General features: G+C 47.8%; 1 protein-coding gene across 2 annotated transcripts in view; it reads left to right on the forward strand.

Annotated features, from left to right (window-relative positions):
• Positions 1-22187, forward strand: part of PRRT2 (proline rich transmembrane protein 2) — a 48000-nt gene extending 25813 nt beyond the window's left edge. For both annotated transcript variants that reach the window (XM_073547336.1, XM_073547335.1), the window contains exons 2-4: positions 10804-11318; positions 12735-12867; positions 19036-22187. In XM_073547336.1, coding sequence (XP_073403437.1) covers positions 10893-11318; positions 12735-12867; positions 19036-19043 — 567 coding nt within the window. In that variant the 5' untranslated portion in view covers positions 10804-10892 and the 3' untranslated portion in view covers positions 19044-22187. The remainder of the gene's footprint in view (positions 1-10803; positions 11319-12734; positions 12868-19035) is intronic.
• The last annotated feature ends 4828 nt before the right edge of the window (positions 22188-27015 follow it).

Here is a 27015-nt window from a genome sequence, read left to right on the forward strand (position 1 = left end):
TATAGGGGATGTCAGATGTGTACAGTATTGTGTGTATAGGGGATGTCAGGTGTGTACAGTATTGTGTGTACAGTGTGTATAGGGGGTGTCAGGTGTGTACAGTATTGTGTGTATAGGGGGTGTCAGGTGTGTACAGTATTGTGTGTACAGTGTGTATAGGGGGTGTCAGGTGTGTACAGTATTGTGTGTGTATAGGGGGTGTCAGGTGTGTACAGTATTGTGTGTACAGTGTGTATAGGGGGTGTCAGGTGTGTACAGCATTGTGTGTGTATAGGGGGTGTCAGGTGTGTACAGTATTGTGTGTACAGTGTGTATAGGGGGTGTCAGGTGTGTACAGTATTGTGTGTGTATAGGGGGTGTCAGGTGTGTACAGTATTGTGTGTGTATTGGGGATGTCAGGTGTGTACAGTATTGTGTGTACAGTGTGTATAGGGGGTGTCAGGTGTGTACAGTATTGTGTGTGTATAGGGGGTGTCAGGTGTGTACAGTATTGTGTGTATAGGGGATGTCAGGTGTGTACAGTATTGTGTGTACAGTGTGTATAGGGGGTGTCAGGTGTGTACAGTATTGTGTGTGTATAGGGGGTGTCAGGTGTGTACAGTATTGTGTGTACAGTGTGTATAGGGGGTGTCAGGTGGGTACAGTATTGTGTGTGTATAGGGGGTGTCAGGTGTGTATAGTATTGTGTGTGTGTACAGTGTGTATAGGGGGTGTCAGGTGTGTACAGTATTGTGTGTGTATAGGGGGTGTCAGGTGTGTACAGTATTGTGTGTGTATAGGGTGTGTCAGGTGTGTACAGTATTGTGTGTATAGGGGGTGTCAGGTGTGTACAGTATTGTGTGTATAGGGGGTGTCAGGTGTGTACAGTATTGTGTGTACAGTGTGTATAGGGGGTGGTAGGTGTGTACAGTATTGTGTGTACAGTGTGTATAGGGGGTGTCAGGTGTGTACAGTATTGTGTGTATAGGTGGTGTCAGGTGTGTACAGTATTGTGTGTGTGTACAGTGTGTATAGGGGGTGTCAGGTGTGTACAGTATTGTGTGTGTGTGTATAGGGGGTGTCAGGTATGTGCAGTATTGTGTGTGTACAGTGTGTATAGGGGATGTCAGGTGTGTGCAGTATTGTGTATGTGTACAGTGTGTATAGGGGGTGTCAGGTGTGTACAGTATTGTGTGTGTATAGGGGTGTCAGGTGTGTACAGTATTGTGTGTGAACAGTGTGTATAGGGTGTGTCAGGTGTGTACAGTATTGTGTGTGTATAGGGGATGTCAGGTGTGTACAGTATTGTGTGTACAGTGTGTATAGGGGGTGTCAGGTGTGTACAGTATTGTGTGTGTATAGGGGTGTCAGGTGTGTACAGTATTGTGTGTATAGGGGGTGTCAGGTGTGCACAGTATTGTGTGTGTATAGGGGATGTCAGGTGTGTACAGTATTGTGTGTACAGTGTGTATAGGGGGTGTCAGGTGTGTACAGTATTGTGTGTACAGTGTGTATAGGGGGTGTCAGGTGTGTACAGTATTGTGTGTGTATAGGGGGTGTCAGGTGTGTACAGTATTGTGTGTACAGTGTGTATAGGGGGTGTCAGGTGTGTACAGTATTGTGTGTCAGGTGTGTACAGTATTGTGTGTACAGTGTGTATAGGGGGTGTCAGGTGTGTACAGTATTGTGTGTATAGGGGGTGTCAGGTGTGTACAGTATTGTGTGTGTATTGGGGATGTCAGGTGTGTACAGTATTGTGTGTACAGTGTGTATAGGGGGTGTCAGGTGTGTACAGTATTGTGTGTGTATAGGGGGTGTCAGGTGTGCACAGTATTGTGTGTATAGGGGGTGTCAGGTGTGTACAGTATTGTGTGTACAGTGTGTATAGGGGGTGTCAGGTGTGTACAGTATTGTGTGTACAGTGTGTATAGGGGGTGTCAGGTGTGTATAGTATTGTGTGTGTACAGTGTGTATAGGGGTGTTAGGTGGGTACAGTATTGTGTGCACAGTGTGTATAGGGGGTGTCAGGTGTGTATAGTATTGTGTGTATAGGGGGTGTCAGGTGTGCACAGTATTGTGTGTATAGGGGGTGTCAGGTGTGCACAGTATAGTGTGTGTACAGTGTGTATAGGGGGTGTCAGGTGTGTACAGTATTGTGTGTGTACAGTGTGTATAGGGGGTGTCAGGTGTGTACAGTATTGTGTGTGTACAGTGTGTATAGGGGGTGTCAGGTGTGTACAGTATTGTGTGTGTACAGTGTGTATAGGGGGTGTCAGGTGTGTACAGTATAGTGTGTGTATTGGGGATGTCAGGTGTGTACAGTATTGTGTGTGTACAGTGTGTATAGGGGGTGTCAGGTGTGTACAGTATTGTGTGTGTACAGTGTGTATAGGGGGTGTCAGGTGTGTACAGTATTGTGTGTACAGTGTGTATAGGGGGTGTCAGGTGTGTACAGTATTGTGTGTGTACAGTGTGTATAGGGGTGTCAGGTGTGTATAGTATTGTGTGTGTACAGTGTGTATAGGGGTGTCAGGTGGGTACAGTATTGTGTGTGTGTACACTGTGTATAGGGGTGTCAGGTGGGTACAGTATTGTGTGTGTAAAGGGGATATCAGGTGTGCACAGTATTGTGTGTGTACAGTGTGTATAGGGGTGTCAGGTGGGTACAGTATTGTGTGTGTGTACAGTGTGTATAGGGGGTGTCAGGTGTGCACAGTATTGTGTGTGTACACTGTGTATAGGGGGTGTCAGGTGTGTACAGTATTGTGTGTGTACAGTGTGTAGGGGGTGTCAGGTGTGTACAGTATAGTGTGTGTATTGGGGATGTCAGGTGTGTACAGTATTGTGTGTGTACAGTGTGTATAGGGGGTGTCAGGTGTGTATAGTATTGTGTGTATAGGGGGTGTCAGGTGTGCACAGTATTGTGTGTATAGGGGGTGTCAGGTGTGCACAGTATAGTGTGTGTACAGTGTGTATAGGGGGTGTCAGGTGTGTACAGTATTGTGTGTGTACAGTGTGTATAGGGGGTGTCAGGTGTGTACAGTATAGTGTGTGTACAGTGTGTATAGGGGGTGTCAGGTGTGTACAGTATTGTGTGTATAGGGGGTGTCAGGTGTGTACAGTATTGTGTGTGTACAGTGTGTATAGGGGTGTCAGGTGTGTATAGTATTGTGTGTGCACAGTGTGTATAGGGGGTGTCAGGTGGGTACAGTATTGTGTGTACAGTGTGTATAGTCAGGTGGGTACAGTATTGTGTGTGTACAATGTGTATAGGGGGTGTCAGGTTTGTACTGTATTGTGTGTATAGGGGTGTCAGGTGAGCACAGTATTGTGTGTGTACAGTGTGTATAGGGGGTGTCAGGTGTGTACAGTATAGTGTGTGTACAGTGTGTATAGGGGGTGTCAGGTGTGTACAGTATTGTGTGTATAGGGGGTGTCAGGTGTGTACAGTATTGTGTGTGTACAGTGTGTATAGGGGTGTCAGGTGTGTATAGTATTGTGTGTGCACAGTGTGTATAGGGGGTGTCAGGTGGGTACAGTATTGTGTGTACAGTGTGTATAGTCAGGTGGGTACAGTATTGTGTGTGTACAATGTGTATAGGGGGTGTCAGGTTTGTACTGTATTGTGTGTGTATAGGGGGTGTCAGGTGGGTACAGTATTGTGTGTACAGTGTGTATAGGAGTGTCAGGTGTGTACAGTATTGTGTGTGTACAGTGTGTATAGGGGTGTCAGGTTTGTACAGTATTGTGTGTTTACAGTGTGTATAGGGGTGTCAGGTGGGTACAGTATTGTGTGTGTGTATAGGGGATGTCAGGTGTGCACAGTATTCTGTGTGTGTATAGGGGTGTCATTTGGGTACAGTATTGTGTGTGTGTGTACACTGTGTATAGGGGATGTCAGGTGTGCACAGTATTGTGTGTGTGTACAGTGTGTATAGGGGTGTCAGGTGGGTACAGTATTGTGTGTGTGTACACTGTGTATAGGGGTGTCAGGTGGGTACAGTATTGTGTGTGTAAAGGGGATATCAGGTGTGCACAGTATTGTGTGTGTACAGTGTGTATAGGGGTGTCTGGTGGGTACAGTATTGTGTGTACAGTGTGTATAGGGGGTGTCAGGTTTGTACTGTATTGTGTGTGTATAGGGGGTGTCAGGTGTGCACAGTATTATGTGTGTGTGTACAGTGTGTATAGGGGGTGTCAGGTGGGTACAGTATTGTGTGTGTACAGTGTGTATAGGGGGTGTCAGGTGTGTACAGTATTGTGTGTGTACACTGTGTATAGGGGGTGTCAGGTGTGCACAGTATTGTGTGTACTGTGTGTATAGGGGGTGTCAGGTGTGTACAGTATTGTGTGTGTATAGGGGGTGTCAGGTGTGTACAGTATTGTGTGTGTATAGGGGTGTCAGGTGGGTACAGTATTGTGTGTGTACAGTGTGTATAGGGGTGTCTGGTGGGTACAGTATTGTGTGTACAGTGTGTATAGGGGGTGTCAGGTTTGTACTGTATTGTGTGTGTATAGGGGGTGTCAGGTGAGCACAGTATTGTGTGTACAGTGTGTATAGGGGGTGTCAGGTGTGTACAGTATTGTGTGTGTACAGTGTGTAGGGGGTGTCAGGTGTGTACAGTATTGTGTGTGTATAGGGGGTGTCAGGTATGTACTGTATTGTGTGTACAGTGTGTATAGGCGGTGTCAGGTGTGTACAGTATTGCGTGTGTACAGTGTGTATAGGGGTGTCAGGTGTGCACAGTATCGTGTGTATAGGGGGTGTCAGGTGGGTACAGTATTGTGTGTTTATAGGGGTGTCAGGTGTGCACAGTATTGTGTGTGTGTACAGTGTGTATAGGGGGTGTCAGGTGTGTACAGTATTGTGTGTGTGTACAGTGTGTATAGGGGGTGTCAGGTGTGTACAGTATTGTGTGTACAGTGTGTATAGGGGGTGTCAGGTGTGTACAGTATTGTGTGTGTATAGGGGGTGTCAGGTGTGTACAGTATTGAGTGTGTATAGGGGGTGTCAGGTGTGTACAGTATTGTGAGTATGTGTACAATGTGTGTATAGGGGGTGTCAGGTGTGCACAGTATTGTGTGTGTGTACAGTGTGTATAGGGGGTGTCAGGTGTGTACAGTATTGTGTGTGTGTGTACAGTGTGTATAGGTGGTGTCAGGTGTGTACAGTATTGTGTGTATAGGGGATGTCAGGTGTGTACAGTATTGTGTGTGTGTGTACAGTGTGTATAGGGGGTGTCAGGTGTGTACAGTATTGTGTATGTGTACAATGTGTGTATAGGTGGTGTCAGGTGTGTACAGTATTGTGTGTGTGTGTGTACAGTGTGTATAGGGGGTGTCAGGTGTGTACAGTATTGTGTGTGTGTGTATAGGGGGTGTCAGGTATGTGCAGTATTGTGTGTGTACAGTGTGTATAGTGTGTGAGGTGTGTACAGTGTGTATAGGGGATGTCAGGTGTGTGCAGTATTGTGTATGTGTACAGTGTGTATAGGGGTGTCAGGTGTTTACAGTATTGTGTATGTGTACAGTGTGTATAGGGGGTGTCAGGTGTGTACAGTATTGTGTGTGTATAGGGTGTGTCAGGTGTGTACAGTATTGTGTGTGTATAGGGGATGTCAGGTGTGTACAGTATTGTGTATACAGTGTGTATAGGGGGTGTCAGGTGTGTACAGTATTGTGTGTGTACAGTATAGTGTGTGTATAGGGGGTGTCAGGTGTGTACAGTATTGTGTGTATAGGGGGTGTCAGGTGTGTACAGTATTGTGTGTATAGGGGGTGTCAGGTGTGCACAGTATTGTGTGTGTATAGGGGATGTCAGGTGTGTACAGTATTGTGTGTACAGTGTGTATAGGGGGTGTCAGGTGTGTACAGTATTGTGTGTGTATAGGGGATGTCAGATGTGTACAGTATTGTGTGTATAGGGGATGTCAGGTGTGTACAGTATTGTGTGTACAGTGTGTATAGGGGGTGTCAGGTGTGTACAGTATTGTGTGTGTATAGGGGGTGTCAGGTGTGTACAGTATTGTGTGTACAGTGTGTATAGGGGGTGTCAGGTGTGTACAGTATTGTGTGTGTATAGGGGGTGTCAGGTGTGTACAGTATTGTGTGTACAGTGTGTATAGGGGGTGTCAGGTGTGTACAGTATTGTGTGTGTATAGGGGGTGTCAGGTGTGTACAGTATTGTGTGTGTATAGGGGGTGTCAGGTGTGTACAGTATTGTGTGTGTATTGGGGATGTCAGGTGTGTACAGTATTGTGTGTACAGTGTGTATAGGGGGTGTCAGGTGGGTACAGTATTGTGTGTGTATAGGGGGTGTCAGGTGTGTATAGTATTGTGTGTGTATAGGGGGTGTCAGGTGTGTACAGTATTGTGTACAGTGTGTATAGGGGGTGTCAGGTGGGTACAGTATTGTGTGTGTATAGGGGGTGTCAGGTGTGTATAGTATTGTGTGTGTGTACAGTGTGTATAGGGGGTGTCAGGTGTGTACAGTATTGTGTGTGTATAGGGGGTGTCAGGTGTGTACAGTATTGTGTGTGTACAGTGTGTATAGGGGGTGTCAGGTGTGTACAGTATTGTGTGTGTATAGGGTGTGTCAGGTGTGTACAGTATTGTGTGTATAGGGGGTGTCAGGTGTGTACAGTATTGTGTGTATAGGGGGTGTCAGGTGTGTACAGTATTGTGTGTACAGTGTGTATAGGGGGTGGTAGGTGTGTACAGTATTGTGTGTACAGTGTGTATAGGGGGTGTCAGGTGTGTACAGTATTGTGTGTATAGGTGGTGTCAGGTGTGTACAGTATTGTGTGTGTGTGTACAGTGTGTATAGGGGGTGTCAGGTGTGTACAGTATTGTGTGTGTGTGTGTATAGGGGGTGTCAGGTATGTGCAGTATTGTGTGTGTACAGTGTGTATAGGGTGTGAGGTGTGTACAGTGTGTATAGGGGATGTCAGGTGTGTGCAGTATTGTGTATGTGTACAGTGTGTATAGGGGTGTCAGGTGTGTACAGTATTGTGTATGTGTACAGTGTGTATAGGGGGTGTCAGGTGTGTACAGTATTGTGTGTGTACAGTGTGTATAGGGGTTGTCAGGTGTGTACAGTAGTGTGTGAACAGTGTGTATAGGGTGTGTCAGGTGTGTACAGTATTGTGTGTGTATTGGGGATGTCAGGTGTGTACAGTATTGTGTGTACAGTGTGTATAGGGGGTGTCAGGTGTGTACAGTATTGTGTGTGTATAGGGGTGTCAGGTGTGTACAGTATTGTGTGTATAGGGGGTGTCAGGTGTGCACAGTATTGTGTGTGTATAGGGGATGTCAGGTGTGTACAGTATTGTGTGTACAGTGTGTATAGGGGGTGTCAGGTGTGTACAGTATTGTGTGTGTATAGGGGATGTCAGATGTGTACAGTATTGTGTGTATAGGGGATGTCAGGTGTGTACAGTATTGTGTGTACAGTGTGTATAGGGGGTGTCAGGTGTGTACAGTATTGTGTGTATAGGGGGTGTCAGGTGTGTACAGTATTGTGTGTACAGTGTGTATAGGGGGTGTCAGGTGTGTACAGTATTGTGTGTGTATAGGGGGTGTCAGGTGTGTACAGTATTGTGTGTACAGTGTGTATAGGGGGTGTCAGGTGTGTACAGCATTGTGTGTGTATAGGGGGTGTCAGGTGTGTACAGTATTGTGTGTACAGTGTGTATAGGGGGTGTCAGGTGTGTACAGTATTGTGTGTGTATAGGGGGTGTCAGGTGTGTACAGTATTGTGTGTGTATTGGGGATGTCAGGTGTGTACAGTATTGTGTGTACAGTGTGTATAGGGGGTGTCAGGTGTGTACAGTATTGTGTGTGTATAGGGGGTGTCAGGTGTGTACAGTATTGTGTGTATAGGGGATGTCAGGTGTGTACAGTATTGTGTGTACAGTGTGTATAGGGGGTGTCAGGTGTGTACAGTATTGTGTGTGTATAGGGGGTGTCAGGTGTGTACAGTATTGTGTGTACAGTGTGTATAGGGGGTGTCAGGTGGGTACAGTATTGTGTGTGTATAGGGGGTGTCAGGTGTGTATAGTATTGTGTGTGTGTACAGTGTGTATAGGGGGTGTCAGGTGTGTACAGTATTGTGTGTGTATAGGGGGTGTCAGGTGTGTACAGTATTGTGTGTGTATAGGGTGTGTCAGGTGTGTACAGTATTGTGTGTATAGGGGGTGTCAGGTGTGTACAGTATTGTGTGTATAGGGGGTGTCAGGTGTGTACAGTATTGTGTGTACAGTGTGTATAGGGGGTGGTAGGTGTGTACAGTATTGTGTGTACAGTGTGTATAGGGGGTGTCAGGTGTGTACAGTATTGTGTGTATAGGTGGTGTCAGGTGTGTACAGTATTGTGTGTGTGTACAGTGTGTATAGGGGGTGTCAGGTGTGTACAGTATTGTGTGTGTGTGTATAGGGGGTGTCAGGTATGTGCAGTATTGTGTGTGTACAGTGTGTATAGGGGATGTCAGGTGTGTGCAGTATTGTGTATGTGTACAGTGTGTATAGGGGGTGTCAGGTGTGTACAGTATTGTGTGTGTATAGGGGTGTCAGGTGTGTACAGTATTGTGTGTGAACAGTGTGTATAGGGTGTGTCAGGTGTGTACAGTATTGTGTGTGTATAGGGGATGTCAGGTGTGTACAGTATTGTGTGTACAGTGTGTATAGGGGGTGTCAGGTGTGTACAGTATTGTGTGTGTATAGGGGTGTCAGGTGTGTACAGTATTGTGTGTATAGGGGGTGTCAGGTGTGCACAGTATTGTGTGTGTATAGGGGATGTCAGGTGTGTACAGTATTGTGTGTACAGTGTGTATAGGGGGTGTCAGGTGTGTACAGTATTGTGTGTACAGTGTGTATAGGGGGTGTCAGGTGTGTACAGTATTGTGTGTGTATAGGGGGTGTCAGGTGTGTACAGTATTGTGTGTACAGTGTGTATAGGGGGTGTCAGGTGTGTACAGTATTGTGTGTCAGGTGTGTACAGTATTGTGTGTACAGTGTGTATAGGGGGTGTCAGGTGTGTACAGTATTGTGTGTATAGGGGGTGTCAGGTGTGTACAGTATTGTGTGTGTATTGGGGATGTCAGGTGTGTACAGTATTGTGTGTACAGTGTGTATAGGGGGTGTCAGGTGTGTACAGTATTGTGTGTGTATAGGGGGTGTCAGGTGTGTACAGTATTGTGTGTATAGGGGATGTCAGGTGTGTACAGTATTGTGTGTACAGTGTGTATAGGGGGTGTCAGGTGTGTACAGTATTGTGTGTGTATAGGGGGTGTCAGGTGTGTACAGTATTGTGTGTACAGTGTGTATAGGGGGTGTCAGGTGGGTACAGTATTGTGTGTGTATAGGGGGTGTCAGGTGTGTATAGTATTGTGTGTGTGTACAGTGTGTATAGGGGGTGTCAGGTGTGTACAGTATTGTGTGTGTATAGGGGGTGTCAGGTGTGTACAGTATTGTGTGTGTACAGTGTGTATAGGGGGTGTCAGGTGTGTACAGTATTGTGTGTGTATAGGGTGTGTCAGGTGTGTACAGTATTGTGTGTATAGGGGGTGTCAGGTGTGTACAGTATTGTGTGTATAGGGGGTGTCAGGTGTGTACAGTATTGTGTGTACAGTGTGTATAGGGGGTGTCAGGTGGGTACAGTATTGTGTGTGTATAGGGGGTGTCAGGTGTGTATAGTATTGTGTGTGTGTACAGTGTGTATAGGGGGTGTCAGGTGTGTACAGTATTGTGTGTGTATAGGGGGTGTCAGGTGTGTACAGTATTGTGTGTGTACAGTGTGTATAGGGGGTGTCAGGTGTGTACAGTATTGTGTGTGTATAGGGGGTGTCAGGTGTGTACAGTATTGTGTGTACAGGGGGTGTCAGGTGGGTACAGTATTGTGTGTACAGTGTGTATAGGGGGTGTCAGTTGTGTACAGTATTGTGTGTACAGTGTGTATAGGGGGTGTCAGGTGTGTACAGTATTGTGTGTACAGTGTGTATAGGGGGTGTCAGGTGTGTACAGTATTGTGTGTATAGGGGGTGTCAGGTGTGTACAGTATTGTGTGTACAGTGTGTATAGGGGGTGTCAGTTGTGTACAGTATTGTGTGTACAGTGTGTATAGGGGGTGTCAGGTGTGTACAGTATTGTGTGTACAGTGTGTATAGGGGGTGTCAGGTGTGTACAGTATTGTGTGTGTATAGGGGGTGTCAGGTGTGTACAGTATTGTGTGTACAGTGTGTATAGGGGGTGTCAGGTGTGTACAGTATTGTGTGTATAGGGGGTGTCAGGTGTGTACAGTATTGTGTGTACAGTGTGTATAGGGGGTGTCAGGTGTGTACAGTATTGTGTGTATAGGGGGTGTCAGGTGTGTACAGTATTGTGTGTGTACAGGTTTTGTCAGGTGGGAGGAGTTATCAGAAATAGGAGGGGTTATGAAGACTTGAAGGAGGAGTTAAGAGAACCAATAAGTGGAGTTATTGAGCGCTTCTATCATGGGAGGCCTTATAAAGAATAATAGGAGGCGTTATCACAAGCTTCTATGAGAAGAGCGGTAATGATGAGGAGGAGTTATGAGAAGCTCGGAGTTGCAGTGAGCTTCTTTGGTGCACAATGGCGGGAGTCACGGGTAATAGTAGGAGTTATATTGCATGTCCATGGTATAATAAGGGTAAATAACGTTAGAATATATAGAGAATGGTCCCAGCACAGTGTATGTTATGGACCAGGGGGTCTTCTTGGCTTTTGTCCCCAATGTCCCTGATAAAAGCTAACCTCTCCATACTCACCAGCCCAGTATATGACTCTTCTCTTTGTTCCTCGTTTTTAGATTTCCGCTCTTGCTTTCCTTCTTGACGTCTCTCTTCTGGGCCCATTTTTCTCCCTTCTTTTCAACCTTCTCCACTGGCTCCTTTACCCATGGCAACACCTCCTGCAGATACGGGGCCTCCACCTGAGGTGGAGACTACCCCGGCGGAGCCCTCAGAACCAGTATGTTCTACTACTGTGGTGGTGGTAGAGGAACCAGAGCCTGCTCAGGAGGCTGCTGGATCTGAAGTGGAACCATCTGTGACCATCCAATCCAAAGCTTCATCGCTCAATGACTTGAAGGCCCAGCCGGCAGCCAACGGAGGACCTCGTGCCCCCAGCCTGACTGGTTCAGAAGGACGGCTGGCTCAAGCTGCATCCAACTCTCCCCGGCCAAGTCTCTGCCGACAAGGGTCTACTGCCACTGCCAGCGGCATTGAGCCAGAAAAGCCAAAGGACTATCTCGTCATTGCCATCCTGTCCTGTTTTTGCCCTATGTGGCCAGTCAACATAGTGGGCTTTGTGTATTCCATCATGGTAAGGAAAAAAGTGTCCGTTGTGTTTTGTGGCTATGGAGCATGTGTGCATTGGTCCTTTACATCATATTTGGCTCTTGGCTGTTCTCTCCATCTCGACACAACGTATGAGTTTAGTCATCTTCTCATGGAACTTGCCACAGGTATACGAGATGCGTGCATAGATGGTGGACAAGTATGGTGCAAGCCGGCCATGGCTTTCCTGCAGTTTTTGGTTACGATCCTTAATTTAAAGCATTACTTAGACGTATTGAGCATGTTGCCCGGTTTTTGTCGTTGAGTGTAAGTATGAGTTGTGAATAGAGTCTGGCAGAGAATGAATTACGCCTGACCACATCGTAGACGGGACATGGATGGGAAAGAAGAACAGGTCGGCCAAACCGTAGAGAAAGGGAAAACAGGGACGGATGAGATCTCAGACATTCATTCCGGCAGGAGTAAGATGGAGAAAGGAAGGCTTTCTAAACGTGACACATCAAGAGGAAGGAACTCTCACTTAGTGCAGACGATCAATGCTGATTTCTACGACAGGCTTGTTAAGTGTGATGGATTGAAATAAAGTGAAAGCGATGAATATTAGCAGACGATTTCAGGCCGGGGGTAGATGAATGGTGCGGAATACAAGGCAGACGCACCGCGGTGGGGGACACCTCATCTGCTCCTGATGTTATGGTAGGTAATTACAGAAGGAGGTGATGAGGGGCTGCAAGAAAGAGGAACGATCAAGAGAGGTAGGAATATAGCAACATGGCTGGTAAGTAGACGGATAGAGGAGGGATGTTCAGTGCCGGAGCTGGGCTGGGAGAAGACGGTCAGAGATGGATTGGATAACGAGGGCTGTCAGCAGGTGGATTTGGAAGAAAGAAAAGGTGATGACAAGATGGAGGAGCACTCAGTGCAGGATAATGATGTGAGGGGATGGACGGAGAGGGAAATGATGGAAGAAGATGAATGATGTAGGGTGATCTATGGCCAGAGATGGAAAAGCGAAGAATGATAAAGCTTGGCATATGCTGAGGGATGATGGAGCTAGGTATTGGAAATGATGGGTGATGATGGAGCCATGTTCGCAGGTAGTGGAGAAAGGTGCATGAATGTGTGGTGGGTGATGATAGACGTACGTCATGTAGGACGTGCCAAGATGGTGGAGAAAGGTGGAGGTCCATGGAAAGATGATAAGTGATGATGGAGGTAGATCATGTAGGACGTTGTTCCCAGGTAGTGGAGAAAGGTTCATGGATGTATGGTGACTGATGATTGACGTAGGTCATGTAGGAAGTTGTGCCTAAGTGGTGGAGAAAGGTGGAGGTGCAGGAAAGGATGATGGGTGACATGATGGAGAAGAACAATAGATGATGTTGTGAAAGGACAAATGAGATGGGACTGTTACTAATTGTACTCGTTCCCTTTACCACAGTCCCGTAACAGCCTCCAACAAGGTGATGTGGACGGGGCCCTCAGACTGGGCCGTGTGGCCAAGCTGTTGAGCATTGTGGCGTTGGTGGGTGGACTCCTGATCATCACTGTGTCCTGCGTCATCAACTTTGGAGGTAAGTCCCCAGATTTAAAGAGAATCCATCACCAGCATTTACCCACATAAAACACATGTATGTTGGGGCCACTGCACCCATTTCTGCTTGAGTGCGCTGTTTAGGGGTGGTCGAATAGTAGGATTATGCCTAACTGCAGCCTCTGGAGGATCCTATACCTCGAAATTCACAGGACTCCAGAGGCTCCAGCAGCTTCATATACCGGTTTTCTGCTTTGTAATGGTTTTTTAGCAGCTGCTCTTTTAATCTGAGAAATCTGTCTGCAGAAACCTTCCTCATTATGCCTTTGTCTGCAGAAACCTTCCTCATTATGCCTTTATCTGCAGAAACCTTCCTGATTATGCCTTTATTAGCACAAACCTGTCTGTGCTCTGCATCGGCCACCAACCTCTTCACAGTACGATGTTCATGCTTAAGTTTTCGTGAAATATCTAAAGTTTTCATATTTTGTCCAAGGCATTGCACTATGTGGGGCTTTTACGGCAGCAGAGATCCCTTTTCTTTCCCATATTGCTTGAAACTTGTGGCTGCTTTATAATGTGGAACGTCCTTCTTCTTAAGGAGTTTTCCTTCCATTGGGCCTCACCTGTCAACTAATTATCACAGGGGTCTTAGATTGATTTCAGTGATCCAAAGACCCTGAGACATGAATAGTCCATGAGGTTTTGGGAAAAGCAGATTACATCCAATTTGCAGAATAATTTGGACTGAGATGTAGGTAAGTATGAGCTAGATGGATAGATGGGAAATATACAGTTATAAATGGTGGATGGATAAATGTCAGATATTAATGGATGGATGCAGGTAGGTATGACAGAGGCCGCCATGTCTCCCCAGTAATCAGGCACAATGAGGAGCCCCCTCCTAGTCGTGCCATGTCAGGGCTCCAGTGGAGCGGGGCAGCGGGTTGGCTGCCGGTGGCAGGATCCGGTGAAGCGTGACAGACAGAGACGCACAGGACTCGCTCTCTCTCTTGTAATTTCACTTTCCATCAATCTCTCGGGTTTCCATTCAATCTTTCGAGGTCTTTTCTGCTTCTCTGGTCTCATCTCATCCTCTTGTCAGTAATGACCGCCTGTATCTCTGTGGTCGTATATTTCCTTCTCTACGGCTCTGTACATGGCGACATTTCTTTTTTTTTTTTTGCTTTAAATTAAATTAGGTTGTCCTGTAGATAAAATATATCATGTATCCACAGGATGAACCCAGGACCGCTGAGGTGCCAGTGTTCATGGGAAGGGTCTGATTTCCCTGTCTGGCCCACGGAGCCGGGCAGCCAAAGGGCTGAAAGCAGTGGTGTTTCACCAGTAAGCTGGGATAGCCCAGTGCCGAGCGGCACCGCCATCATCCCCACCCGGCATTTCTATTTCAAAATAGTGAAAAAGGGAGACGACCCCTCCCCCGCTCCACCATTCAGCCAGTGCGTCCGAGTCTCATAGCGCCATCATGGGGTAACGCGATGGCACCCACTGCGCGGAGTCTCAGTCCACACTGCGCGGAGCCTCAGTCCACAAGCAGTGCAGTCCGGAGCAGAACGCTGGGGGAACGGGGCCAGGTAAGTCATATCTGGGTGGGATTTTTTCATTGTCAGTCAGTGCTCGTGGGGGCAACATATTGTGTGTGGGGGAGGGGGCTGTAGGGGCCATCATGCATTTTAGGGTCTTTCAGGACATGGTGCTATGTGGGGGGCTGTGTAGGCATTATACAGTGTACAGCGGCATCATACAGACCATACAGTGGAGGACGGGCTGTTGGACGCCATGGATTGGGAGGCCGAGCGGTCATTATATGGTGAGTATGGGAGGGCTGTGGTGGATCCTACTGCATGGGGGGCTGCGAGGGCCATCATACTGCAGGGGTACACTGGGGGCATCATGCTGTGTGTGGGGTGATTGGGGAGATTGTAGTGAGTGTGTGTGGTAATTGGGGGCTTCTTAGTGTGTGTGTGTGGGGGGGTGCGCTCACTTAGGGGTTCTCAGATTACTCATTCTGTAGCCAGCAATGTCCAGGGAAGCACAGAGCCAGTGAAAGCCAAACGCTTGTTTGAAGTGAGAAAGAAAGTCAGAATTCTTTATAGACCATTTATAAGACGTCATCTGGATGTTCGCTCCTGATCCGTGTGGTTTTGTTTTGCTGGAATAAAGGACGTTAAGTGCTTTTCCCTGGTTAATATTTCATCTGAGGGCGCTCTGCCTTCCTCCCTGGTTTCCTGTTGGGTGGTGGCTCTTTTGGGGCCTGGCAGATGATGCCCACGTTACATGCAGCCGGCTCTGGATGTGGCGCTGGCCTGGGCAGCGAGCCAGCCTGCGTTAAGGATTTCTGCGCCTTGCACTGGCATCGGCGGGAAGCTGACGGTGCAGCTAGGGGGCTGCGCTCTGCTGGAGGGCACCCGAGGCTCCGTCTAGACAGCTGTGAACTGTGGCCCGAAGGAGTTGGGAGAATATTGCATCCTCTGTGGTTTGGAAGTAACATTGCGAACACAGGCGGCGGCGGTGGCCAAGGGAAAAGAGGAAACAGGGTAAAGGCCGCGGGGAAGAAAGGAAAGCGGCAGAGAAGTGGCGCTATGCACACCAGAGGGAAGAGGGGATCCCAGCCCGCCGCCGACTAATACCCCCCGACTAATGCACTAGAGGAGGAGACAAGGGACAACATGTTATACTGTATCTAAGCCGGCAAGTGTGATACCGCCTGCTGAGCCGGGTACCTAATCTTATCATGGTGTAACATAAGGCGCCTTGAAAAAGTATTCACATACCGTGAACATTTCCACATTTTTTCACATTATGTCCACAAACTTAATTGTGCCGTGCATTTGTATTCAGCCCCTGGGTCAGGACTTTGTAGGACCTCCTTTCTCTGCAGTCACTGCTGCAGTCTTTTGGGGTCTGTCTCTTCACCTTTCTCTGCAGTCTTTTGGGGTCTGTCTCTTCACCTTTCTCTGCAGTCTTTTGGGGTCTGTCTCTCCCACCTTTCTCTGCAGTCTTTTGGGGGTCTGTTTCTCCCACCTTTCTCTGCAGTCTTTTGGGGTCTGTCTCTTCACCTTTCTCTGCAGTCTTTTGGGGGTCTGTTTCTCCCACCTTTCTCTGCAGTCTTTTGGGGTCTGTCTCTCCCACCTTTCTCTGCAGTCTTTTGGGGTCTGTCTCTTCACCTTTCTCTGCAGTCTTTTGGGGGTTTGTCTCTCCACCTTTCTCTGCAGTCTTTTGGGCTCTGTCTCTTCACCTTTCTCTGCAGTCTTTTGGGCTCTGTCTCTCCAGCTTTCTCTGCAGTCTTTTGGGGTCTGTCTCTCCCACCTTTCTCTGCAGTCTTTTGGGGTCTGTCTCTCCCACCTTTCTCTGCAGTCTTTTGGGGTCTGTCTCTTCACCTTTCTCTGCAGTCTTTTGGGGGTCTGTTTCTCCCACCTTTCTCTGCAGTCTTTTGGGGTCTGTCTCTCCCACCTTTCTCTGCAGTCTTTTGGGGTCTGTCTCTTCACCTTTCTCTGCAGTCTTTTGGGGGTCTGTCTCTCCACCTTTCTCTGCAGTCTTTTGGGGTCTGTCTCTCCACCTTTCTCTGCAGTCTTTTGGGCTCTGTCTCTCCAGCTTTCTCTGCAGTCTTTTGGGCTCTGTCTCTCCACCTTTCTCTGCAGTCTTTTGGGGTCTGTCTCTCCCACCGTTCTCTGCAGTCTTTTGGGGTCTGTCTCTTCACCTTTCTCTGCAGTCTTTTGGGGTCTGTTTCTCCCACCTTTCTCTGCAGTCTTTTGGGGTCTGTCTCTCCCACCTTTCTCTGCAGTCTTTTGGGGTCTGTCTCTTCACCTTTCTCTGCAGTCTTTTGGGGGTCTGTTTCTCCCACCTTTCTCTGCAGTCTTTTGGGGTCTGTCTCTCCCACCTTTCTCTGCAGTCTTTTGGGGTCTGTCTCTTCACCTTTCTCTGCAGTCTTTTGGGGGTTTGTCTCTCCACCTTTCTCTGCAGTCTTTTGGGGTCTGTCTCTCCCACCTTTCTCTGCAGTCTTTTGGGGGTCTGTCTCTCCACCTTTCTCTGCAGTCTTTTGGGGTCTGTCTCTCCACCTTTCTCTGCAGTCTTTTGGGGTCTGTCTCTTCACCTTTCTCTGCAGTCTTTTGGGGTCTGTCTCTCCCACCTTTCTCTGCAGTCTTTTGGGGGTCTGTCTCTCCACCTTTCTCTGCAGTCTTTTGGGGTCTGTCTCTCCCACCTTTCTCTGCAGTCTTTTGGGGTCTGTCTCTTCACCTTTCTCTGCAGTCTTTTGGGGTCTGTTTCTCCCACCTTTCTCTGCAGTCTTTTGGGGTCTGTCTCTCCCACCTTTCTCTGCAGTCTTTTGGGGGTCTGTCTCTCCACCTTTCTCTGCAGTCTTTTGGGGTCTGTCTCTCCCACCTTTCTCTGCAGTCTTTTGGGGTCTGTCTCTTCACCTTTCTCTGCAGTCTTTTGGGGTCTGTCTCTCCCACCTTTCTCTGCAGTCTTTTGGGGTCTGTCTCTCCCACCTTTCTCTGCAGTCTTTTGGGGTCTGTCTCTCCCACCTTTCTCTGCAGTCTTTTGGGGTCTGTCTCTCCCACCTTTCTCTGCAGTCTTTTGGGCTCTGCCTCTCCAGCTCTTCACATCTAGAGGTGACATGTTGCCCCTTCTTTGCTCCCTCACTCTCGTTCAGTGACATTGGATGGAAACGTCTGTGATCAGTAATTTTCACTCAGATTCTCTGGGATTTGGGTCTGGTCGGTGACTGCGCCGATCACACACAGGAATATGCTCTGATGTAATTGTAGCTCTGGCAGGATGTTGAGAGTTGTTGTCCTGCTGGAGGGTAAACTACGTCCCAGTCTCAGGTCTCCTGCAGCTTCTAACAGGTTTTCCTCCAGGATCGCCCGGTATTTAGCTCCATCCATCTTTTCATCAACTCTGACCATGTTCCCTGCCCCTGCTGATGAAAAGCCTCCCCACAGCAGGATGTGGCCACCGCCATGTGTGACGGGGGGGAAGGTGTTTTCAGGGTGATGTGCATTGTTAATTTTCCACCATACTTAGCGTTTTGTTTTTAGCCCAAAAAGTCCTCCTTTGGTCTCATCTGACCAGAGCACCTTCTTCCACATCTTTGCTGTATCCCCTTCATGGCTTTTTACAAACTGCAGACGGGACTTCTTATGGCTTTCAAAAATGTTTTTCTTCTTGCCGCTCCTCTATAAAGGCCAGAATTGTGGAGTATATGACTAATAGTTCTCCGGTGGACAGATTCGTCCCCCGAGCTCTGGATTTTTGTAGCTTCTCTAGTGACCATAAGCCTCCCGTCTGCTTCTCAAATTAGTGTTCTCCTTGCTTGGGATGTTTGGTTACGTGGACGGCCATGTCTTGGTAGGTTTGCAGTTGTGCCATACTCCTTACATTTTGGATGATGGACTGATGCTCCATGAGATGTTCAGAGCTTGGGCTATTTTTTTTTTTTTAATAACCTAACCCTGCTTTACTCCTCTCCCCCACTTTATCCTTGACCTGTCTGGTGGGCTCCTTGGTTTTCATGATACTGTTTGATCCGTAATGTTCTCACACATGCCTCCGAGGCCTTCACAGAACAGCTGTAGTTATACTGGGAAGAAATCACACCCAGGTGGACGTAATGTACTAATTATGCGACTTCTGGAGGCGATTGGTCACTCAGGATGTTACTTAGGGGAATCAGACCACAGAGGCTAAAGACAAAAGCAGCGAACAATTATCAGATTTATATCTTTAAAATAATTAGAAAACCTTGTATAATTTCCGTAACACTTCAGAAACAGTTGCTCCTTTGTGTTGGAATCACAGAAAATTGAGATAAAATACATTTAAAGGGGTATTCCCATCTCCAAGATCCTATCCCAGTCAGATAATTAGTACGTTGTGTCCACTGCATGTGATTTCTCCTTAGAATAACTACAGCTGTTTTGTGAAGACCTCAGAGGTTTGAGGAACATTAAGGCTCAAAGAGCATCATGAAAACCAAGGCGCCCACCAGACAGGTCAGGGATAAAGTTGTGAAGATGGGAACACCCCTTTAAAAATGTAGAAAAGTTTATGAGGTATGACGACTATTTCAAGGCACTGTATGTTAAGCCTCTGTATCTCATGCTATCATGTGTGGTATCACGTGCTGAGCTGCTGCGGATGTGGTGGACGATGACTTTTCACCTGTGTTATTTCTTTTTTTTTGCAGTCTTGTGAACTGGTGCCAGTCTGTTCCCCTCTGTGGACATCATGGGGTGAGGAGACCCTAAAGTTTCATAGAAAATCCTTCACATTTCCACAGAGACACCAGCCAGGAAAATGATCGAGACCCCGGGAGTGAGTGTGAGGGGATGTGAGTGTATCTGAGTGTGAGCGGATAGCGACTCCTGTGAGTGTCTGTGTGTCTCCTCGTCTCATCGTGATACACACAAATATCCAGTCCTGATCCTGTACTGCTAATAACGACAGGAAAGAAAGCACACACGTTACACGTACCGCCACACATGCATCACACGTGCCGCCACACATACATAACACGTGCCGCCACACATACATAACACCGCACATACATCACATGTGCCGCCGCACATACATAACACCGCACATACATAACACCGCACATACATCACATGTGCCGCCACACATACATAACACGTGCCGCCACACATACATAACACCACACATACATCACATGTGCCGCCACACATACATAACACGTGCCGCCACACATACATAACACCACACATACATCACATGTACCACCACACATACATAACACGTACCGCCACACATACATCACACGTACCGCCACACATACATCACACGTACCGCCACACATACATCACACGTACCGCCACACATACATCACACGTACCGCCACACATACATCACACGTACCGCCACACATACATCACACGTACCGCCACACATACATCACATATTACACGTACAACCACACACATTACACTGCACACGTCTCATTACTCATTATACTGCACACTCCACCCCACATATATTACCGAAAATATCCTGCACAAATCTGATTGCACAAATTACACCACAAAAATCTCTTCACATATTATGCTGCACACTGAGACACACATATATAATATTACCGCAAATATTCTAACATACACACACATTACACAGCACATATAACACCGCAGACATTACACAGCACATATAACACCGCACACATTACACCGCAGTCATATAATACCGCACACATTACACCGCAGACATATAACACCGCACATATTACACCACAGACATATAACACCGCACACATATAACACTGCAGACATATAATACCGCACACATTACACCGCAGACATATAACACCACACATATTACACCGCAGACATATAACACCGCACACATATAACACTGCAGACATATAATACCACACATTACACCGCAGACATATAACACCGCACACACATGCCGCCAAACACACATTACACTGCAGACGCATGCTATTACAATGTCCTCATTGGTTGATCTCTAATGGTGCAGTGGTGACCTCCGGTGGTCACTGTATGTATAGCAGGTGCATGTATTATTAATGGGCTCACTCTGGTGCTGCAGGGCACCAATCTATTAACCCTTCATCTGCTACAAGACAGCAGAGCACGTCTCCCCCCATCCGATCCATGGCCTGCCTGTCATGAGACATCACTAATTGTTTACTAAAAGCTCTGCAGACCCTCACTCACTGGCCGCAGAGCGCCTCACCTTCATTCTCCCATGTGCACTAACCTTTCGGGCAGGTTATTATTAACCCTCTCCCTTCCTACACTGATCATATGGAGGAGGCTGGCTGGGTCGATTTAACCCTTCATCCTTCCACATGAGGGACAAGAACCCTCTGCAGAGCATCTGGCTCTGGCCAGCCGCCATCTCCTTACCTATCCGTCTACTATCTGATGACTGTTACCTGTACTCACCTATGTCCTGCATGCTGCTTGTAGTACATGCACGCAGGGGAGGGTCCTCACCCCTCTTTCTTCCATGGCGGAGAGAGGGAAAGTGATGGAAACATGAGGTGAAAGGATTTTCCTAAAGAAGAGAGAGACACTTGAATTTTTTTTTTTTATAGCCATGCTGGGACTTATAGTGGCGGAATAGCAGCATTTGAGTCTGTTTTTATTTGCAGTTAGATTGCAAGCCTTTGGGGCTCAGATCCCTTTTAAGTTAGTGTATCCTTCAGGATGCGTGGCCAGTAAGGGCCTGCACCGGTGTGGAATCTGCACCGGTATGAAATCTGCACCTGTAGGGATTCTGCATCGGTATAAAATCTGCACCAGTATTGATTCTGCATCGGTATGGAATCTGCACTGGTATGGAATCTGCACCGGTGTGGAATCTGCACTGGTATTGATTCTGCATCGGTATGGAATCTGCAATGGTATGGAATCTGCATTGGTATAAAATCTGCACCGGTATGGAATCTGCACCGGTGTGGAATCTGCATCGGTATAAAATCTGCACCGGTGGGGATTCTGCATCGGTATAAAATCTGCACCGGTATGGAATCTGCACCAGTGGGGATTCTGCATCGGTATAAAATCTGCACCGGTATGAAATCTGCACCAGTGGGGATTCTGCATCGGTATAAAATCTGCACCGGTATGGAATCTGCATCGGTATGAAATCTGCACCGGTGGGGATTCTGCATCGGTATAAAATCTGCATCGGTATAAAATCTGCACCGGTATGAAATCTGCACCGGTGGGGATTCTGCATCGGTATAAAATCTGCACCGGTATGGAATCTGCACCGGTGGGGATTCTGCATCGGTATAAAATCTGCACCGGTGGGGATTCTGCATCGGTATAAAATCTGCACCGGTGGGGATTCTGCATCGGTATAAAATCTGCACCGGTATGGAATCTGCACCGGTGTGGAATCTGCACCGGTATAAAATCTGCACCGGTATGGAATCTGCACCGGTAGGAATTCTGCACACCGGTAGGGATTCTGCACCGGTATATCAGACTAGTCAGGCTTAGATGCCGCCACGCTGCACATCAGACCCGACATCATTTTATCAGTGATCCGGATCTTCGCACCCTCGGGTCCTGCGCCCGCTGTTGCACTGGTTGCCGCTGAGCATGGACGCTGCCCCCTGCTGGAGGCGGCCGCCGTTCTGGTGTCTCTCTCTCCTGCCTCTTTTCTTTCTATACCTGTTGTGGGGTGGGCATCGGGGGCTATTGAGAATGTATTTTTATTATATCATGTTCTTGCAGGAAACTTTACTAATATATGAGGAGCATGTCACGTGAGCCAGCGATGTTTGTATACTCTGCACATTTTTGTATGATCTGAGCATGAAATGAAATAAAATATTTATGCATGAAACGACGAAGTCCTCGTGTGTCCTCATCGGTCGCAGACGCAACATGTAACGATCCAAACTGAGCAAAAAGAGAAAAAAAAAAAAAAACTCAAATCAGAAAATAAACCCACGGGCCCACGAGGCGTAAAACCTCCTCAGGAGCAAACGGGAGCCGGAAACGTGAAGACCACAAGGGGGCGCTGCCTGAAATCCAGCCAGCTCGGAAGATTGCATTTCACTTTTAACCCTTCGTTCTTGACGTACACAAGTAAAAATTGACTTATGAAATAAAATAAATAAAAGTAGATAGATGTAATGGATTTCTAAGTAGACATCTTATCTTACACCGAAAACACCTGACAGCTCAGACTGCTGCCCATGGGAAGAGCCGGATCATTTCTTTAGTTCTGAGCAAAAAAAAAAAATACATGACAGATTAAAAAGAAAAAAAACAGGCTGAATAGTAAGAAGGAGGATAACGTGAAGAAAAGCTCCTGACACCTCCCACTGCAGTCACTCAGAGCTGCACAAGGGAGAGATGACAATGTGGCTGGTAAGAGAAGTGATAACATGAAGAAAAGCTCCTGCATTCCAGGCTTCATCAGTTTCTCTATCTTTTCTTATCTTACAGCCCTTGAAAAATCATGGACCACAGACTTCGGAGAAGTGTCCGCAATATAATATAGTAGAGTGATAACCATTAAAAGCACAGATAGCAAAAAACTGACGTCTGAATGAGTCCCGAATTTATAACACCACGTGACGTGGATCCTGAATTTTGTGCACAGCAACTTCTAAAAGGAGCTGTCTGAGTGCATGTAAAATACATTACATTACTGATCCTGAGTTACCTCCTGTAACTCTTTTATTTTACAAAATTATCAAAATTACACTCAGAAACAAACCACAATACATAAACTAAAGAAAACCAACATAGACAGACATAAAATGTGCAAAACATGCGCAAACAACTGAAAGTCCAAATCCTTTCCTTGTCCTCCACTGAGCTCGGCAGCTTAGGGTCCCCCAGCAGGAATCCACTTAAAAGAGAATACAAAGAAACATAAACCCCTCTCCCCACTCTCACTCCATTCACCCCCATTCACCCCCATTCACACCTCACCGATTTTACTGGTTTACTATTTACAATTTTACTATTTACAAAAACCAAACGAGAATAACCCTTTCCTGGCCCTCCGCCTTGGAAAAAAAAAGAACTCTGCCACTTTGGCCGACAAACCTTACCTCCTATTACACAGCAAAGATTTTTTTTTTTATTTTTGATATATATATTTTTTTTTTTTTCCCCCCTCTCCCACACATGGCAACAAGTTCGCAGCCTTTTTTCCCACCACCTTGCACCGCAGGTCCTACAAGTTTGTAGCCTTGTCACTGCAAAATCTGGTCCACGAAAGTTTATGGCCTTTTGATTCCACACGAAAACTATTTCCAGGGTCTGCAGAGTCTACTTCTCCTGCCCTGCTCCTTCATGTTGCTCTTGGCATCCGGTCATCCATCCACCACCCCCCATGCACCCCCCTCCCAACCTGACTACACCCCATCCACACATTCTAACTAAAAAAAACAAAAAAAAACGTGTGTTATATGTTTTTCCTTTTACCAAAGTACAACCAAAAGACATTTTCCAAAACTCTCAATACCATCCCATCTACTTACGCATTAATATACAAACTAAACACAGCATTTACATACCCAAGGCCCAAGTTTGGCACCTGTAAGCCCAATATCCATTATATTTCCTGTTTTTAAAACAAAAAGCTAAGGTGGCATGCACCAGCCCACCACCAGGAAAACGGGGTTCTAGAGGCTCCATCCCTCACTAACACATTCATCCTATCCCTCAAGAACTAAGACTGTCCCTACTTCTGTCCCTAAAAAGAAACTGTCCCTATCTGTCCCTACCTGCCCCTACTCTACCTAACTTATCATAACTAACTCTCTATCTGTCCCTCAGTGCCTGTCCCTCCCTGTCCCTATCTGCCCCTACTTCTGTCCCTAACACACCCAGTGAAACTTATGCTATCTCTATCCTCATTCACACGGAGCTAGCTCTCCCTTGAGTGCGTTTTTAAAAGGAGAGGCCTCTCCACAGCCAAGAGGCCCTCCTCACACCCAACCTTTCGAACTCCAAAGAACGGACCTTCACCAGGTCACCCAAGATGTTTCCTACCACCTCATCCCTTGGGAGGGTTTTTTTCCGCGTCGAAACTAGGCACCGTGCATTCCAAGTGTAGAACCTAACCACTACACTGACTAGGAATAAAGTGCACGGGTCCCGGCCACCCAGGGATCTGAACGCTCCATAGGCCCACTCAGCGTAGGAGAGGGACGCCAGCCGCGACCAACGTATGGAAGCACCCACCCTGTTGTAAACCTCTGCATTAAAGGGACAATGAAGCAGGAAGTGCTCCATGCTTTCCAGCACGTCGCCACACTCCTCACGAGGGCAACCCCGGTCATCGGAGTTCCTGCACTTCAAGTTGTCCCTTACATACAGCCTCCCGTGGAAGCAACGCCAGGTCAAGTCCCAAAACTTCATGGGGATCCGCTTAGAATTTAAAAGCCCCAGCCCGACCTCCAGATCCCGGCCTGGGCAATCCTTAAGGGCCAGGGGCTTCTGGAAATGGGTCAACAGGACCCTCCTGTCAAGGCACTGCCTCGACATGGTCCTGATTTCCCACATTCCCAAACCCCACCGGCGGATCACCTTCAGAACCGGGGTAGCGTAAGCCGGGAGATGCCCATGAGGTGTGCGTAGGTCCTTCACCCGCCCTCCTGTCTCCCATTCCTGGAAGAAAGGCCAAAGCCAACCCTTGCAGGAGACTACCCACGGAGGAGCCCTCTCTAGCCAGAGGTTGGAGATGTTAGTCTTAAGAAAGGTGTTTACTAGAAACACCACCGGGTTGACCATACCCAACCCGCCTAGTCTCCTCGTACGGTATGTAACCTCCCTCTTGATTAGGTTAAGCCTATTCCCCCATAACAATTGGAAGAACAGGCTATAGACCCGTGTCCAGAGAGGTTCCGGCAAGATGCACACACTGCCCAGGTATATCAATAAAGGTAGCAGATAGCCTTTAGCCAGGGCAACCCTTTCCCTCAGGGTTAAAGACCAACCCTTCCATTGGTCCACCTTTTGGGCGGCGATCTTAAGTCTGCCCTCCCAATTTTGCTGGGGGTAGTCCCCGGGGCCAAATTCGATGCCAAGAATTTTGGCGGTGGCCTGGGGCCCTGGAAGGGTGTCCGGGAGATCAAAACTAGGATCTCCCCCTCCCAGCCAGAGACTTTCACACTTATCCCGGTTGATCATGGACCCGGATGCCTCCGAGTAGCGCACTACCTCCGACATGACCCAGTCCGCCTCCCCTCTCGAGGATACGAACAGGGAAACATCATCGGCGTACGCCACCACCCTCAGAGAGGACCCAGAGCCCGCCTGGTCCATCCCGACTCCCGCCAACGGTCCACGATCTACCCTCCTTAAGAAGGGATCGATCGCGAACACGTATAAAAGCGGGCTCAGCGGACAGCCCTGACGGACCCCAGAACCCACCTCAAAAGGGCGACCTGACCAACCGTTAACCAGCGGAAAAGTCTCCGCCCCTTGGTACAAGATCTCTAACCATTTTACAAACCTCCCAGGCAGACCATACCTCAAAGGGACGGACCAGAGGTACTCGTGGTTGACCCGGTCAAAGGCTTTCGCTTGATCTAATGACAGCAAGTACCTCTTCCAGTGACCTGCCCTACCCTGCTCCACTGCCTCTCGGACACCGAGCACAGCACTAAAAGTACTGCGGCCCGGAACAGAGCAATGCTGGGCCCCTGAAAGGAGCCGGGGTGCAAACTTCACCAGCCGATTAAACAGCACCTTGGCCAGAACCTTCCGGTCCGTATCGAGAAGCGCTATGGGACGCCAATTCTCGATACGGGACGGATCCTTACCCTTTGACAGAATAATGAGGGCTGACTTCCTCATTGAGCCGGGAAGAGTGCCCGAGGAGAGACACTCATTAAATACCCCTGTCAAGAGGGGGACCAAGGAGTCCCTAAAAGTCTTATAGAACTCAGATGTTAAGCCATCCGGACCTGGCGATTTCTTGGGCCGAAGCCCATCAATGGCCAGTCTCACTTCCTCTTCCCTGATTTCTTCTGCCAAAACACCAAGAGAGGGGTCACCCCCTGGCTCAGGGACGGTTTCAGCCAGGAAAGCCGACATCCTGTCCCGATCCAGATCCTTCTTTTCCAAGAGGTGTGAATAGAAGGATATGACAACCTCCAGGATCCCTGATTTGGATCTGTTCAGGGACCCCGTACTGTCGATCAGTCCTGTCACCATCTTACAATTCACTGACATCTTACAGTTTCTGTAAGGGTCGGGCGAGCGGTACTTCCCGAAGTCCCTCTCAAAAACCAAAGATGTGTGTCTATCATACTGGCACCTCTTGAGCAAAGATTTCACTCTGGAGATTTCCTCTCGGTCACCTCCAGTCGAGACAAGCTGCTCGAGTTTCCTCCCCAGAGCCTGGTACAAGCGGTGCCTGTTCAGACTCCTGAGGCTCGAGAGCTGACGGAAGAACCCCGCCACCCGCTTTTTGAAGATCTCCCACCACTCTGACTTACTACTACAGAGATCCAACAGCGGTACCTGGCTCTGAAGAAAATCCTCGAAGGATTGTCTCACCTCCGCTTCTTCCAGCAGGGACGAATTGAGCTTCCACAGCCCTCTTCCCATCCGAGGAGTCTCTGCAACATTCAGAGAAAAGAAAATTAGACAGTGATCGGAGAACTCCACCTCAACGGCGGACACAGCAGAAAAGATGGCGTCCT

Source organism: Dendrobates tinctorius, unplaced genomic scaffold, assembly GCF_039654945.1.
Source record: "Dendrobates tinctorius isolate UK_male_01 unplaced genomic scaffold, ASM3965494v1 ptg000152l, whole genome shotgun sequence".
Taxonomy (NCBI): domain Eukaryota; kingdom Metazoa; phylum Chordata; class Amphibia; order Anura; family Dendrobatidae; genus Dendrobates; species Dendrobates tinctorius.